This window comes from Mobula hypostoma, chromosome 11, assembly GCF_963921235.1.
Source record: "Mobula hypostoma chromosome 11, sMobHyp1.1, whole genome shotgun sequence".
NCBI classification, from domain to species: Eukaryota; Metazoa; Chordata; class Chondrichthyes; order Myliobatiformes; family Myliobatidae; genus Mobula; species Mobula hypostoma.
The window spans coordinates 69,229,549-69,242,518 of record NC_086107.1 but is presented as its reverse complement, the minus strand read 5'-3'; the positions used below and the strand labels follow the sequence as shown (position 1 = coordinate 69,242,518).

At 44.7% G+C, this 12,970-nt stretch overlaps 1 protein-coding gene across 4 annotated transcripts in view; it reads right to left on the bottom strand.

Moving 5' to 3' along the window:
- The window catches only part of LOC134353816 (inactive serine protease PAMR1-like), a 147,947-nt gene that overhangs the window by 50,599 nt on the left and 84,378 nt on the right, over window positions 1–12,970 (bottom strand). For 3 of the 4 annotated variants that reach the window (XM_063062241.1, XM_063062243.1, XM_063062242.1), the window contains one exon: window positions 9,195–9,365. The exons of the other annotated variant lie outside the window; for it this stretch is intronic. In XM_063062241.1, the coding sequence (XP_062918311.1) occupies window positions 9,195–9,365 (171 nt within the window). The remainder of the gene's footprint in view (window positions 1–9,194; window positions 9,366–12,970) is intronic. 4 annotated transcript variants of the gene reach the window in all.

Genomic DNA, 12,970 nt, shown 5'->3' with positions numbered 1-12,970 from the left:
ATGACAGGTGATGCTCAGCACAGAGAAATAACTGGGAAGACAGATGATACAGACCTCAGACACATGATCTGGACACTGAATGAGCATTGTTGTGCTCACAGAGAAAGTGGGTTTTGGAGGATCAATTCCAAATTGCTATTCCATCGGTGAAGAAGGGGTTGACTGGTGGGGAGTTGTCTATGTGTCCACCCTCGCCTGGGTGATAGCTCCACCACAGAAGACCGGTCCCCCGGTTAAAGTCACGGTCGGTGACTTGTAAAGGATTTCGGTGGACGAGGAGAAGATCGACGGCAACAGCTCACCTGAAGACTCAACTCACTCTCTCTCTCTCTCTCTCTCTCTCTCTCTCTCTCTCTCTCCCTCCATCACTACTCAACTAAATACCACGAACTGAACTGAACTGAACTCTACTCAACATCGTAAGACTGTATCTTTTTACCCCTAGACTTAAAGAAGCTGGGTTTTTCATACATATATATTCCGCACTTACTTTTATATATAATTATTACCTGTGAGATTTATTTACATTGATATTACTGTATTGCATAGTTACTAATAAATATTAGTAGATTATAGCAATTCGAGACTCCAAAGTGGTTTCTATTTCTGCTGGTTTCTTTATCCCCGTCACGGGGAACGTGACAGTGTACAAAAGTATGGATGGTGGTGCATGTGTGGAACGAGCTGCAGGCAGTAGAGATAGATGTGGGTTCAATTGTAACATTAAAGAGAAGTTTGGATAGGTACATGGATGAGAGGATATGGGGGGCTGTGGGCTGGGTGCAGGTCGATGGGACTAGACAGATGTTGACACCAACTAGACGGGCCAAATGATCTGTTTCTGTGTTGTAGTGCCCAATGACTCTAATGTTGCAACAGCTCTCCAATCTGGTTCTGATTCCATCAGCCGGTCGCCTCTGCCCTAATGGTTTCTATCCTTACCTCCATTACCTATCAGAGTCCAGCAATGGCATCCCTCCATGTTTCTGCTCACTTCACTCGTGGGCGATGTCTCGACCAGCTGTGTCCAAATGTTTTCGAAAGTCAGCTCCATAGGAGCCATTAAAAAACAAACTTGCAAGCAAAATAATCGTGAAGGCATTGCTAATGTTCACATTTAGTAAATAAGGACAAAATACTCTACCATCCACCCCCCTCCTCACCACTATGTTTTAAATTTTGAAGACACATCATGCATGCCCAGGGTAAAAGAAGACTCTGCCCAAAAGCTTACAGCAGCAGCACAGTTTGGCCGCCACAACTGGGATTTGGACACCAGGATCATGACTATTATGTACTCACGCACATTGGACCTAGATTCTACCCTTTCACTACACCAGTGAAGATCCCAGTTATCCCACCACTGAGTGTGTACGTCTGTGATCTTCTGCTGCTGTAGCCCATCCTCTTCCAGGTTTGACACGTTGTGAATTCAGAGATGCTTTTCGGCACATCGCTGTTGTAACATGTGCTTATTTGAGTTACTGATGCCCTCCTTTCTGCATGAACCAGTCTGGCCATTCTCTTCTGACCTTTCTCATTTTTACCCACAAAACTGCCGGTCACTGGATGTCTTTTTGTTTCTCGCACCACTCTCTATAAATTCAAGATCTGTTTTCCCCAGGAGATTTCCACGTTTCTGAGATACTCAAACCACACCATCTGGCATCAACAATCATGCCACGGTCAAAGTCACTTCGATCACATTTCTTCCCCATTCTGATGTTTGGTTTGAACAACAACTGAACCTCTTGACCTTGCCGGCATGCTTTTATGCATTGAGTTGCTGACACATGATTGGCTGATTAGATGTTTGCATTAATGAGTAGATATGCAGGTGTCCCTAATAAAGTGGCTACTGCGTGTATATGTAGGGCAAGAAAACAAGAAAATAGGGTAGTTCTGTGTGCAGTTCTGGTCATCTACTTACAGGAAAGATATCAATAAACTTTAAAAAGTGCAGAGGAAATTTAACAAGGATGTTACCTGAACTTGAGGACTGAGCTATAGGAAAATGCTGAATAGGTTAAGAATTTACTCCTTAGAGTGCAGAAGGATGAGGGGAGATCATATCAAGGTATACAAAGTTAGGAGGGGAACAGATCGGGTTAATGCATGCACTCTTTATCCCTTCAGGTTAGGTGAGAGCAGAATTAAAGGTTATAGGTTCAGTGTGAAAGGTGATATATTTAAGGGCAGTATGAAGGAGATTTTCTTCGCTCAGAGGGTGGTGTGAGTGTGGAACGGGTGCTAGAGAAAGTGCTAGGTGTGGGTTCAATTGTAATGATTAAGAGTAGCTTAGGTAGGTACATGGACGAGAGGGATATGGAGAGCTATGGTACAGGTGCATGCAGATGGAACTAGCAGAAGATACGGTCAGAAAAGAGTAGACGGGTTGAAGGGCCTGTTTCTGGGCTGCAGTGCTCTATGATTAGGCCACTCGGCTCCTTAGCCTGCCCGGCTATTCAATATGATCATGGCTAATCTATCTCAGGCCTCAAGTCCTTTTCTATGCAAATTCCATATGGCCCTTAGTCTTTCAATCCTTCCCAAATTTATTTTTCCTTTAAATATACCTAATTATTCAGCCTCCACAACCCTCTGGAATTGAGAATTCCAGAGATTCATCACCGCAGAAGAAATTTCTGTACTCCATAGTTTTAAATGTCTGCCCCTTATCTTGTAGTGATGTCCTCTCATTCAAGGATTCGTAACAAGTGGAACCATTTTAACACCTGCCATGCCCACTAGGGTCTCATGTGTTTCAGTAAGATCATCCTCTCATTCTCTTTACTCCAGAGTTTACAGATCTGAAAATATTAGCCATACATGACAAGATGAACCTCTCTGGAATTCCCACTGGAATTAGCATACAGTTGGGATTTGATGCTACCACAGTTGAATAATCCCATCCATACCTTGCCATACAGCACGGAGGACTGGCAGTGAGTAACTGAGATTTGTCATAAAAGAACACACTACTATCTGAAATCACAGGCTCCGGTTTTACTTTTATTAGATACTCTGCATAATTACTTTTGGCTCTGGCAGGGGTGTTATGGCATTACGTTTTGTACAGGTTGCCTGTTTCTCTGATCATGTTATGTCCTGTTGACAACTTGCCACTCAGAACAAAATAAGAGTCCAGATGATCTTAATGATGGTGTAGTCATGCCTAAAAGCTGGATGATTGAAAGTGGGCATCAAACCAAATGTCCCCACTGATTTTCACCAATTTTCACAGATGCACCCTATCTGGATGCGTCACAACTTGGGTACGGCAACTTCTCTGCCCGAGGCCACAAGAATCTGCAGAGGATTGTGAACACAGCTCAGCACACCACAGGACCAGCCTCCCCTCCATGGGCTCTCTACAGCTCACCGTGCCTCAGTGAGGCAGCTAACATGATCAAAGTCCGCAACGTTGGACACTCCCTCTTCCCCCACCCCGATACCACTAAACTCGAGGAAAGCTTCTATCCATATAAGACTATGGAACAGTTTCCAGGTACGATAAAATGGAGTTTGGACCTTGCAACCTAACTCATTATAGCTTGCACCTTATTGTCTGTCTACAATACACTTTCTCAGGAGGAGAAGATGGCGGCGCACCGGCAGCATGCGTGGCCTCTCCAGTGAATGATATCTGTAATCTGTCAAGTAGGGGACCGTGCACAATTCTGATTTGATGGAGACGGCCATGAGAGTACAGAGGAACATCTGGAAAACTTCTGAAATGCCCGCTTCGCTGCCGCTGCTACCGTGTGGTAACCGGAATCTCCGGAGCAGAAGGCCCCGAAATCCTCAGATTTGCATGTTTCAGCGGCCAGGACGAGGTTGAAGGCGCTCAGCAGAGGATGGCGCTCGGGAGGCTGTATCAGAGTGGCTGGTCGGAGGCTCAAAGTTTTCGGACGAATGGACTCAGTGTTGGCTGGGATTGGCTACTTCCAAGGTATCGGCAAGTTGACGGTGCCTGGAGGTTTATGGCAGGGAGTTTCTCCCTTTTGCTGCCTGCCATTGGGAACTCGGGAGTCGATCGACTCGGGGACTCCGAGACTTTTTTTTACCGTGCCCATGGTCTGCTCTTCATCAAATTATGGTATTGTTTTGCACTGCTGTAACTATATGTTATAATTATGTGTTTCTGTCAGTGTTAGTCTTTGGTTTGTCCTGTTTTCTGTGATATCACGCCGGAGAAACATTGTATCATCTCTTAATGCATGTACACATTTCTAAATGACAATAAAAGAGGACTGAGTGTTCTCATAATCTAATCTAACTGTATATTTGATTCAGCGCTCTGTTACTGTTTGCCTTGTACTACTTCAATGTACTGATGTAATGAAAGATTCTGCATGAGTGGCATGCTAAACTAAATTTTTCTCTGTTCCTCAGTACATATGACAATAACAAACCAATTCTCAGAATTACAATTTACTCACCTACAAGACATGCAGATTTGTGCCAGCTTGCAACAATTTACTGGAAGGAATGTGGCAGGAGATTAAAGACATTTTGATGACTTCAGGGCTCCTGGTCAAAGCAAACTGAGTGACAAAGCCTGTCACTGATAACACAAAGGGGATCTCACGCAGTCGCTGCCCCATGGCTCCAGTCACCTGGGTGCAATCTTGTCCCCAGGTGCTGGTTATGTGGAGTTTACATCTCCTCCCTGTGACTACTTGAGTTTCCCCTGAGCGCTCTAATTCCCTCTCACACCCCAAAGACATTCAAGTTAGAAGGTTAATTGGCCTCTGTGAATTGTTCCTAGAGCTTCGTTTGGAGGGGAGTAGTTAATGGGAACATGGAGAGAGTAACACTGGATTTGAGTAAATGGGTGATTGATGGTCAGCATGAAGTGGACCCTCCAAAAGGACCACACCTTGTCGTAGGGTTTGGAAACTTACGTGCCTCAGTGACCCGTTGTCTGGAGTCAGGGCGCTTGGTAGGGTCACCCATGCCAAACAGGTAAAAGGATAGAGGCCTGACTAAGAGTGGTCCCCTGGCCCTCCAGGTTTGGGGGTTCAGCTCAGGGGTCACAACACTGACTGGTCAAACAAAGTAGTTATGGAAACAGCAATGAAGAATCCCTTTGTATCTGTATGTGACGGTATGGACCGACAGAGATGGAGCACTTTCACTGCTGCCCTAAACGCCAGCAGCTTAAGGGGCAGTAAGTAAGTATGAAGTGAATGGATTCAACAGCCAGTCTCCGTGGTGTATGATGATGATGTAACTAGGGTCTCCAATGTGCAACCCAGGTACACACACTCGGACTGTATCCAGTGTCAGGGATAGTGACAAGTGAGATATGATAAAGATAATCACGAACAAATTAAAGTAAGACTCCCGGTGCCTGTTCTGCCCTGAAGGAATTTCAGAATGCTGTGTATCAGGTTTCTTGGAGTCTGCTGCTTCGTCAGCTTAAAGCTCCAGGCCCTTGTCATAATCTTGAGAAGCAGAAAAGCATGAGAAGGAAGGGAATTTTATTCACTCAATCATATAGTACAGATATTGCCAGCACTTTTCCGTCCCCCTGGGTCAAGCACGTGGATGGCTGCTTTATAATGCATACCGGGGAAAGGCAGCGGAGTAGCTTCTCTGAAGGGCGGTAGGAAGCCAGATGAGTTATTACAGCAGAGCATTTGGTTTCACGGTTTCCAATACTGGAGCTAGATCCTTTTTTAAACAGACAGTCTGCTGCAGCAAAGTCACCACGTCCTGATGCAGTGTATCAACCAAACGCAGGCCGTTCCACTCCACCACCGATGCTGCTTGATGCAGTGAGCACCTCCAGCCAGTTGTTCATCACTTTAAATTCTAGCTTGGGCAGTGTCCTGTTTTTTTTTTGATGTGGGTTTATTTCATGGAAGTCAAATTCCTTATCTGTTATAGTGGGATTTGAACTCACGTCTCTGGATCAATAGTCCAGAATGCCTTGCCGCTAGATCAATAAGCTACCACTATGATTCCCTACTCCAAGGGGAGGTCAAAGATACAAGATACTTAAAAACAACTACAAGAAGCTGCAGAATACTTGTGGAATCGGAACCATGGCCAAAGGAAGTCGCCCAGAAGCTGTAGACTCCTGGGGCTCCTTCTTTCCTTCCGCACTGATTCAGCAGCTCTTAGTTAGCTGAGGAGATCAGTTGGGGTGTAAAGATTCATTCTATATCAATGCAGTTAGCCACCGTGGCACGTTAGCTCTGGATATCTCTGGTGAACGTGCTGCTAGTGACTTTACCAAGAAGGTACTCAGCACCAAAATGGTATTTGATCATTGTGGATGTCATTTTGGATTGTCCAGTGTGCCTCGTCAGGAGCCAGTACCGAATCTGGAATGTCTGACCAAGGGAATATAGATCTGTGTCAGGCAGAACTCAGTGTGTTAGAGAGAAAAGTGTGTGAAGTTCACCATCATGTTACTACTTCAGTGCTAGACATGTGGAAGTTGCACTGTCAGACCAAGGTATGCCGCTCTGAAAATTCAACCAGGTGCCTCTGGCTGTGAGCAGCAAACAGTGAAGGATGTGGCAGCAGAAAGCACAGAGACGGAGTAGCAAGAGGCTCTCACACAACTCCTGGGACTTGTTTGCCACCCACCTACATTAAGGGATAATTACGGTTGCTAATTAGATTATTGGCTCGTCTTTAGCATCTGGGAGGTAACTCTATTACCTGCAGGAAGTAGGAAGAACATGCAAACTGCACACACAGACAGGGCATGAGGTCACGATTGAACCCAGTCTCCAGAGCCGTGAGGCAGCAGCGCTGACCGCCGCATGCCATGCTGCCTGTACCCATTTACCCATCCACCTAAGATGCACCATTAGCCAGTGAGGTGCTCAGTATGGCTCACAGACACCTCTCACTTTCCAGCAAACACAATTCAAACATGACAACACCACTGCCCAGCATAACATTCAACCTTCACTGACACATAAAACATTCATTTCAGGGGGAAGGGGATCCTCACTGAAATCTATACCCCAAAAGGCCTGGATAGAGTGGACACGGAGAGAATGTTTCCATTGGTATAAACACCTAGAATATGGGGGCACAGCTGCAGAGTAAAGAGACAGCCATTTAAGCCAGAGATTAGGAGGAATTCCTTGCCAGAAGATGGTGACAATCTGTGAAATTCATTGCCAGAAGCCAAGTCAGTGTGTGTGTTTAAGGTGGAGACCATTAGGTTCTTGATTGGTATGGGGGTTACAGTTAAAGGGAGAAAGCAGGAGAAAGGGGCTGAGAGAAAAAAATAAAATCAGCCATGATAGAATGACTCAATGGGCCAAATGGCCTAATCCTTCTCCTATATTCCTGTGGTCTTTTGCAGGAGAACTTGTACAAATTGGAACCACTGGAATGGAGGAGTCAGAGCTCATCTGCACCTTGTTGGTAATACTGTGCCTCCTGAAGTGGGCTGTAGTGACAGAATACAATGGCAACGACATCCAATCCATTCCCCTACCCCCCAGATCCTCCTAATTGACAAGCTCCAGACAGTGTTATTCTGCCGTCCTTACCTTCCACCACTAATGCCCCTGACCCCAAACCCTAGGCACCCTCACAACCTTGCCACCAACACCCATCATTTCCCAAGACAAGAGGCTAAATAACAAGGTGGTGAAATGACCAGCCATGCTACAACTGGTAGGTCTCCAACACAGCAGCAGGACACAAAGGCGGTCACAATGGGAAAATACAAGGGTGATCAGTTGAATGTTATTTCATTTGTTGAATTAGTTTAATGGCAAGTTCCAATGCTGTTTTGTTTTGCCTTCTGTTCAACTGTATTTTACATTGCCACAAAGCAGATGTCCATTGATAGGGGAGAGGGTAATGTGTGATACCGTGATAATAGAGGAGAGTCGTCGTTATTGGCATGGAACTGGTATGAAAAGTTCACAAACCATCTGGCTGCTCCTCCCCTTTCCCCTCCTCCTCCTCCTCCCACACCTCAGCTACTCAGTGCACAGCTGGTGGCAAGGGCTCGAGGAAGAGTAACACACAGTGGAATAAGAATTATTTCTTCACCAGTTCTGCCAATGGCCACCAGACTCCTCCAGAGCAGTCCAGCAGAAACACCGTTTCAACTTCATCCCATCCACTGAGTGCATGGTCAACCACAAGGATCACTGCCTTCATTTATCCTGCGTACACAAACCCTTGTTTCATTTGATTGCTGTACAATTTCTGATGTAATGGAGAGGAAAGGCAGTGGCTCTGGGGAGCACATGTGGACTGGAAAAATCCAGTCATATCAGCATCCCAGCTGGGAACAGCAGTAGACCCATCAAGCCAATTCCATGACTTTATGAGTTGATTGCAACCCCAACTCCATATTTCCAACTGTCCACAGTAATCTTTAACCTTTTTGTTTATTGAGAATATTCAATGACTCAGTTCCCACTGCCCTTTGAGAAACAGATTTACAAAGACTGAGGAAGGTCTGAGAGATAAATGTTCACCTTATCTCTGTCTTATTTTTAAACACTGTCCCATAGTTCTGGATTCTCCCACAAGAGGAAAACCTTCTACACGGCCACCCTTTCAGGGTGTTATATATTTCAATCTCCCCCATTCTTCTGAACTCCAGTGGGAACTTTCTCAACCCGTCCAACCTTTCCTCATCAGACTTCCCACCCATTCCAAGTGTTTTCCAGAAGAAACTACAGTCTAATCAAGGACAGGGAAAGCAGTTCTCTTGTTTCCACCCGTTTTGTGGACTCTGAACTGATTCCTCCTCTTGGACAATCTAATCAGAGCAACTGAATGTGGACCCAGGAAGCTTCAGGTAATGACCTGCTAAACCTGAGACCATTCTCAAACAAGTAGCTGCTCGTTATCTAAAGGCCATGGACTATGAACTGATTCTTGACTCTGGGACAATCTAATCAGAGCAATAAACCTGAGACCATTCTCAAAGGAGGTAGCTACTTGATAATAATATTCTGTGAGCTGTCCGAGTAATTATAGAACAACACCCATCAATGTGAGGTATCACTTGAACTGCTGGAGGTGAAATCGTACATGTATTTGCCACCCACTCAGCTCACGTGGAACTGCAGAACCTACATCCCCATGCACGGCGCATTGAAGAACCTTACCACAACGTGGCGCGTTGAAGAACCTTACCGCAACATGGCGTATTGAAGAACCTTACCGCAACGTGGCACGTTGAAGAACCTTACCGCATTGTGGCGCGCTGGTGCTCCAGTTCCCATCCAGTTGACAAGTGACAACACTACTTCCAATCAAGTGGAAATCTGCATCACAGCTGAAGTAGACCAGGGAGCCAAATCGGAAGTCGTCCCCTTCCACCGTCCCATTGACCGGGGCCACTGGATTCCTACATATCACCACTGACAGGTCACATAGTTGATAAACTCACTTTACTACAGACATTTAACAAATCCTGCAATCATGCAAATTTTTAAGAACAATTAACAGTCTATTGGATACGTAACAGGAGCACAGTGCTTGTAACCACAAGTCTGAACAGCTCCTGGAGCCCTCACTGGGAAAATCCCAGGTTCCAGATCTCTGGAGTCTTTCCTAATAGAGCAAAAGTTCCCTCCAATCGGCACTCAGTGAATCTGGCAAAGTGCTGAGGAACAACCCTCGTGAATGGGGTATCCCAGACCAGTTGTTGAACTTCACTGGCTGTGTGACCTACTTGGGTTCAGATCAGGAGTCTTGCCATTACAAATGGGGCTTGCATTAAACATCTGGGGTAGTTGCAGAAAATGCATAGTAAGAAGTCTCCATTCACCTTTGAAAAGTCTCGCTGTTGTAGAACCAAAATTAGCCCACATACAGACAGATAAAGGTAACGATTAGCTCTATCAGTTACATGTCAAACACAGAGTGAAGTGCTGGGCAAGAGCCTGATTAAAGAACAGTTCAGCCAAATGAAGGGGGATAAATAAAGAGGTAAAGGTGAATCTTTAAGATTGGTTGTAGGAAGCCAACTGCAACGTTCAGTGCCATTATTCAAACCGAAATAAAAAAAAACTCGGTAGTAAAAGGAGCACGCGCAAGGCATCAGGAAACATTCAGACTAATTCGCTGAGACAAATGAAGGTTCATGTTGATAAATGTCACGTGGTGGAGTCTAGGAGGAACTCTATACCTCAGAAGATAAGGTATTGCTGTTGGTTTATTACTGTCACATGTACTGAGATAAAGTGGAAGGATTTTGTTTGTGTGCCACCCAGACAAATAATTCCATATATAATTGCATCAAAGTAGAAAACACAAAACGTAATGAAGAACATTATGTTACAGTTAAAGAGAAAGCGCAGTGCAGGCAGACAAATAAAATTCAATGACCACAATGAGTTAGATTGGAGATCAAGACTTCATCTTTCACATATAAGGGGCTGTTCAATACAATGGTACAGAAGCTGCAAACGCAAGAAGCAGCTTTTGAGTCTAGTGGTACATGTTCTCAAATTCTGCATCTTCTGCCTGACAGGAGGGGAGAGAGGACAGAAGATCGAGGTGGGGAGGGGGGCAGACTGATTATGTTGGCTGATCTCCCAAGGTAGCGGGAAGAAATATATAAAAGGAAAGGAATCTAGGAAAATAACTATTCTACTATTAGATGCAGCATTGTAGGTTAGTAAGGTAATTAAATTTTAAATCAGCTTCTTCAGTTCCTTTCTGCTGAAATTGAATTCAATGGGAGGTTGTGTTACATGTCTAAAGAGTCTTCGTCAAGCTCCCTTTACAATGCCTAGGTCCACTGGCACACCAGAAATAAGAGCATTGAAGTACTGGAGAAGATTCATAAAGATTAAAAAAGGATTACACCAAAACTGAGGTGTTACATCTGTGAGGGAAGATCAAACAGCTCAGAACATTTTTGCTTAAAAGTAGAGGATGATTATTAAAACTGTGACAAGATGGGCAAGGGAGATACAGAAAGAATGTTTTGACTTGTAACCACAAGTACACAATGGCTGGTTACAGTTCCAATAGGGAGGGGGTGGAACATGGAACTTCGGGTAACAGGAATCTCTCTCCACAGAGGCTGTCTGACTTGCTAAGTGTAACAGCATTTTCTGTTTCTATTTCAGATTTCCAGCAATTGCAGTGTTTCGCTTCCATAAAAAAAAATCACAAACGTTATGACTTTTGCTTTACTTCACGCCTTACACACAGTGGCATTGGACTTATAATACTGAGTTTCTCTTCCCCTCCTGGCCTCCAACATAGAGTCATACAGCACAGAAGCAGGCTGTTCAGCCCATCACATCCATGTCAACCCATCTACATTAACCCTATTGTCCCACCTCAGCACCGTGTCCTTTTACACCCTGCTTATTCAAGTGCCCGCCTAAACACCCCATAAATATCGTTATTAAATCTGATTTTGCCTGTACATTCTACATATCAAACACCCTCTGTGTAAAACCTATCCCTCAGGTAACTTTAAAAACTCTAATCTCTGTCGTTAAAACTGTGCCCTCTCACTTTCATCACCCCTACCATGGAAAAAAGATTTTGACTATCTACCCTATCCATGTCTCCCATAATCTTATATATTTCTTTCAAGTCATGTTTCAGCCTCCTTTGTACTAGGGAAAACAAATCCAGCCTGTCCAATCTCTCCCCATAACCAAAGACCTCCCATCCAGGCATTATCCTAGAGCGCCAGCACCATCTACTGGCTTTGATTTTGACCTCAGATCCTGTCTCTATTGAGTTTGCATGCTTTTCCCGTGACTGTATGGGTTTCCTCAAAATGTTCCAGTTTCTTTGCATTCCACAGACTGTGGAGGTTAGGTTAATTGTCCACTGTAAATTGTCGTATTCACATTAATATCCCCAAAGATTTTACTCCTCACCTAGAGTGTAAGGAGATGGGCTGAAAAGAGACAAATGGATTTCAACTCAGGTAATTGAAAAGTGATGCATTTTGGATGTTCAAACTAGGATAGTACCTAGTCATTGAACGTCAGGCCACTGACAAGTGTTGTCGGAGGGACCTGAGAGCACGAGTACAGCTCTCTGAAAGCAGTTCCACAAGTAGACTGGATGGTGAAGGTTTAACATGTCGCCCTTCCTCGGTGATGGCATTGAGTTTAGAAGTAAGAACATCACACAAAAGTTATAAGTTATTGGTGAGGCCATGCTTGGAGTGCTGTGTAGTTTGGTCAGAAAGACATCATCAAGCTGGAGAGGGTGCAGAAAAGATCTGAAATAATACTGCCAGACTAGGGGGCCTGAGTCATAGGGAGAGCCTGGCCACACTGAATCTTCATTACTTGGAGTACAGGAGAATGAGAGGTGAGCTCAAGGAAGTTTATTAAATCACGGGGAGTTTGGCTAAGGTAGAGGGCTATAGACTTTTCTCCAGGATTGGGGTGTCCAGAATTGGAGGTCACAGATTTTAAAGAGAACTGAGTGCTAACCTCTTGACATAGAGAGCAGTGAGTGAGCTGCCGTGGAAGTGGTTGATGCAGGTACAATTTACAACATTTACGAAGCATTTATATAGGTACATGGAGGGGAGGAGATTAGACAGTTCTGGGCCAACTTGGACTACCAGGGAGGATGCTATGGTCAGCGTGGAGAAGTTGGGCAAAAGAGCTCGTTTCACTGCTCTACGACTCTGATGTGAACACAGGAGAATAAAACTGGATCAGGGCAAGATTAATGTAAATGGGATGGTCAGTAGTTACTACATGAGCCAAAGGTCCTGTCCATACTGTCTGACTCAATGTCATAGGGCCCAGGGAAATCACCGGGTATTTTCCATTTCAGATAGGAAACACTGTGTCTGATACCTTGTTTGATATTCTCAGCCATTGTGAAGTCCTTGTCAGCTTAACATTTACCAAGCTTGGCTTTCCTTTGCCACCTCGCCCCTCCCTGCCCAAATCACCCACCTTATCTGAGCAGATTATCCTGATGCCAGTGTGTAACAGGAGCAAGGACTGACAACCAGACAGTCCCTACG